This window comes from Monopterus albus, unplaced genomic scaffold, assembly GCF_001952655.1.
Source record: "Monopterus albus unplaced genomic scaffold, M_albus_1.0 scaffold264.1, whole genome shotgun sequence".
Taxonomy (NCBI): domain Eukaryota; kingdom Metazoa; phylum Chordata; class Actinopteri; order Synbranchiformes; family Synbranchidae; genus Monopterus; species Monopterus albus.
In genome coordinates, this window is record NW_018128144.1 from 903,893 (window position 1) to 908,809 (window position 4,917).

General features: G+C 42.6%; 1 protein-coding gene across 2 annotated transcripts in view; it reads left to right on the forward strand.

Annotated features, from left to right (window-relative positions):
- The first annotated feature begins 57 nt into the window (after nucleotides 1-57).
- The window catches only part of cyb5r4 (cytochrome b5 reductase 4), a 52,241-nt gene continuing 47,381 nt past the window's right edge, over nucleotides 58-4,917 (forward strand). For both annotated transcript variants that reach the window (XM_020621660.1, XM_020621659.1), the window contains exon 1: nucleotides 58-477. In XM_020621660.1, the coding sequence (XP_020477316.1) occupies nucleotides 394-477 (84 nt within the window). In that variant the 5' untranslated portion in view covers nucleotides 58-393. The remainder of the gene's footprint in view (nucleotides 478-4,917) is intronic.

The following is a 4,917-nucleotide window of genomic DNA, read 5'->3' on the forward strand; positions in this document are numbered from 1 at the left end:
GAATCGGCAGCCAATGAAGGGCCGTCGCAAGTTGATGACACCATTTGTTGAGGTTGTCGTCAGAGTATGAGACAGTGTTTATTGTAGTCTTTATTGTGGCGAAATATTAAAGGCAAGAATTAGCTTGAACTTAATCAGTAGGTATAGAATAACTTGTTGTTTTAAGGAACATAAGACATTTTTATGGAAATTTAACGTGACAAGTCATAACTTGCTGTTATGAGTAAGGTTTCAACAGCGCAATATCTTGTTAGCTTATTTTAGATTAGCCTCACAGCTAATGAGCATTGCTCAACATAGCTTTGAAAGGGATGTGTTACATTAAGGGAAAAACCTGCACCAGTAACCCCTAGTAGCCCATAAGACTGGGACTGTCTCCGAAGCGTTCACAACATGCTGAACATTCCAACCCAGTCCTTCCCTGCACCGAGCTCCCAGCAGCGGGTCGCTCCGTCCGGACAGTCCGGAAGGAACAAGGTAACGTTAGTACTAATCAACTAATAAACTAGTCTTAATATCTCTTAACATAACATGTTAATTCATTATAAAACTGAACAAAGTTCGGGTTAGTTGGAATTAATTCATGGGTCTTTGACAGATGATGTAAACCTCGCGTTAAACTAAATGTATTTTGGGTTACAGTCAGCACACACTACATTACATACAGTGCCTTGCGAAAGTATTCGGCCCCCTTGAACTTTGCAACCTTTTGCCACATTTCAGGCTTCAAACATAAAGATATAAAACTGTAATTTTTTGTGAAGAATCAACAACAAGTGGGACACAATCATGAAGTGGAACGAAATTTATTGGATATTTCAAACGTTTTTAACAAATAAAAAACTGAAAAATTGGCCGTGCAAAATTATTCAGCCCCTAGAATCCACCTGTGTGTAATCAAGTCTCCGTATAAATGCACCTGCACTGTGATAGTCTCAGAGGTCTGTTTAAAGCGCAGAGAGCATCATGAAGAACAAGGAACACACCAGGCAGGTCCGAGATACTGTTGTGGAGAAGTTTAAAGCCGGATTTGGATACAAAAAGATTTCCCAAGCTTTAAACATCTCAAGGAGCACTGTGCAAGTGATAATATTGAAATGGAAGGAGTATCAGACCACTGCAAATCTACCAAGACCTGGCCGTCCCTCTAAACTTTCAGCTCATACAAGGAGAAGACTGATCAGAGATGCAGCCAAGAGGCCCATGATCACTCTGGATGAACTGCAGAGATCTACAGCTGAGGTGGGAGACTCTGTCCATAGGACAACAATCAGTCGTATACTGCACAAATCTGGCCTTTATGGAAGAGTGGCAAGAAGAAAGCCATTTCTTAAAGATATCCATAAAAAGTGTCGTTTAAAGTTTGCCACAAGCCACCTGGGAGACACACCAAACATGTGGAAGAAGGTGCTCTGGTCAGATGAAACCAAAATCGAACTTTTTGGCAACAATGCAAAACGTTATGTTTGGCGTAAAAGCAACACAGCTCATCACCCTGAACACACCATCCCCATTGTCAAACATGGTGGTGGCAGCATCCTGGTTTGGGCCTGCTTTTCTTCAGCAGGGACAGGGAAGATGGTTAAAATTGATGGGAAGATGGATGGAGCCAAATACAGGACCATTCTGGAAGGAAACCTGATGGAGTCTGCAAAAGACCTGAGACTGGGATGGAGATTTGTCTTCCAACAAGACAATGATCCAAAACATAAAGCAAAATCTACAATGGAATGGTTCACAAATAAACATATCCAGGTGTTAGAATGGCCAAGTCAAAGTCCAGACCTGAATCCACTCGAGAATCTGTGGAAAGAACTGAAAACTGCTGTTCACAAATGCTCTCCATCCAACCTCACTGAGCTCGAGCTGTTTTGCAAGGAGGCATGGGCAAAAATTTCAGTCTCTCGATGTGCAAAACTGATAGAGACATACCCCAAGTGACTTACAGCTGTAATCGCAGCAAAAGGTGGCGCTACCAAGTATTAACTTAAGGGGGCTGAATAATTTTGCACGGCCAATTTTTCAGTTTTTTATTTGTTAAAAAAGTTTGAAATATCCAATAAATTTCGTTCCACTTCATGATTGTGTCCCACTTGTTGTTGATTCTTCACAAAAAATTACAGTTTTATATCTTTATGTTTGAAGCCTGAAATGTGGCAAAAGGTTGCAAAGTTCAAGGGGGCCGAATACTTTCACAAGGCACTGTATAGTTCTCATATACTGCAGGCAATCTGTGATGGTTCTGCTGAACAATATGGACTGATTTAATTCGTGAAGTATTAATGAAGTGACAACAGCTTTTGGTGAGCAGGATGTGAAGATTCTTACAATGACATCTGTACAGACTTGAATCAGAATCTGCTTTATTGGCCAGGTGTGTTGGATACACGAGGAATTTGACTCTGGTACATTGGCTCTCAATGTGCAAACAGTAAACTAGCATAAGGCTGTATAATATAACAAAAATAAGCTGTATTTACAAGCAACAGAAAGCGCAAACAATGCAGAATAAGCAGTATGAACAGACAGTAACAAAGCAGACAACAAAGAAATGTTCATTGAAATGAGATAATTAGGGATAAAAATAGAGTACTTAAAACAGAGTACTAGAGACCTGTACAAGTCTGTATAATCTGTACAATGTATATATACACAGGTATTGCACTGAGGTTTATTGTTCAATCATATGGTCATTGGTTAATTGTTCATCAGAGTGACAGCCAGGGGGAAGAAACTGTCCCTGTGCCTGGTTGTCTTGGTGCACAGTGACCTGTAGTGCCATCCAGAGGGGAGGAGTTCAAACAGATTGTGTCCAGGGTGTGAGGGGTCAGCAGTGATCCTCTCCACCCTCCTTTTGACCCGTGCAGTGTACAGGTCCTCCATGGAGGGCAGGCTCGCACCAATGATCTTTTCTGCAGTCCTGACTGTCCACTGGAGTCTGTACTTGTCCTGTTTGGTTGCTGAGCCAAACCAGACAGTGATGGAGGTGCAGAGAACAGAGTCAATGATTCCTCTGTAGAACTGTATCAGCAGCTCCTGGGGCAGGTCGAACTTCCTGAGTGGTCTATAGTGATCCTCTCCGCTCTCCTTTTGACCCGTGTGGTGTACAGATCCTCCATGGAGGGCAGGCTTGCACCAATGACCTTTTCTGCAGTCTTCACTGTCCGCTGAAGTCTGTACTTGTCCTGTTTGGTTGCTGAGCCAAACCAAACAGTGATGGAGGTGCAGAGAACAGACTCAATAAATCCTCTGTAGAAGAAGGGGGATAAGATGGGAGGGCTCTTCCTGAAGTCCACTGTCATCTCCACTGTTTTGAGCGTGTTCAGCTCCAGGTTGTTGCGGCTACACCACAGGACCAGCTGCTCAACCTCTCGTCTGTAGGCTGACTCATCACTGTCTTGGATGAGACCAATGACCGTTGTATCATCAGCAAACTTTAGGAGCTTGACAGAGGGATCCTTCATGATGCAGTAGTTGGCGTAGAGTGAAAACAGCAGAGGGGAGAGCACACATCCCTGGGGGGCGCCTGTGCTTATTGTCCAAGTGCTGGATGTGGTTTTCCCCAGCCTCACCGCTGCTCCCTGTCTGTCAGAAAGCTCGTAATCCATTGACAGGTGGGGGCAGGCACAGTGAGCTGGGTCATTTTGGAGTGGAGGATGTCCGGGATGATGGTGTTGAATGCTGAGCTGAAGTCCACAAAGAGGGCCCGTGCATAGGTCCCTCGTGAGTCTAGGTGTTGCAGGATGTAATGCAGTGTCATGTTCACTGCATCATCCACTGACGTGTTTGCCCGGTAGGCAAACTGCAGGGGGTCTACGATGTCAGGTGGGCCGGCACCAGTCTTTCAAAGCAATTCATAACTACGGATGTCATTGTGACAGGTCGTGCAGTCCACTGATGGAGGTTTTCTTGGGGACTGGAATGATGGTGGAGTGTTTGAAGCAGGAGGGGACTTCACACAGCTCCAGTGACATATTGAAGATGAATGTGAAGATGGGGGCCAGCTGATCAGAACACACTTTCAAGCAGGAGGGAGTCACACCATCTAGGCCTGGTGCCTTTCTGATCTTTTGTCTTTTAAAGAGGCCATGCACATCCTTTTCACAGATCGTTAGAAGTGGGGGGCTGGTTATCAGTTCTGCTAGGAGCCGTAGTGCACTAGCGTTAGCCTGCAGTGTTATGTACATGCCCATTAGCATGAAGCTGTTGAATTCATGGGGAGAGTAAAAGAGTTTGCAGTTGATAACTAGAGAAATGCATTTCCTGTCAAAAATGTGTGTGGATGCTGTGTACTGAAGGATTGCCCTGAAAATGCTGAACATTTTGACACGTGAAAGGCATATTTACCTGAAAGTATGTTGAAGTACAATTTTCCCATTAATTTGAATGGGGGAAAATTTTCAAAATAAAGCTAAATATTTTTAAAGGATGGAAGTTTAGAAAAATTCTGAATAGAAGCATGGATGTCCTGGAGGAGCTCAACATTTTGGTAGCTGAAAGTATGCTGAAGTAGAATTTCCCCTATTCATTTGTATGGGGCAAGATTTTCAAAATAAAGCTAAATATTTCAAAAGTATGAAGTTTAGAAAACTTCTGAATAGAAGCATGAATGTCCTTGAGGAGCTGAATATTTTGATACCTGAAATTATGCTGAAGTAGAATTTCCTCCATTCATTTCAATGGGGCATGATTTTCAAAATAAAGCTATATATTTCAAAGGTATAAGGTTTAGAAAAATCCTTAAGACAAGCATGAATGTCATTCAAGAGCTGAAAATTTTGATACCTGAAATTATGCTGAAAGTATGCTGAAGTAGAATTTTTCCATTCATTTGAATGGGGCAAAACTTTCAAAATAAAGTTAAATATTTCAAAAGTATGAAGTTTAGAAAACTTCTGAATAGAAGCATGAATGTCC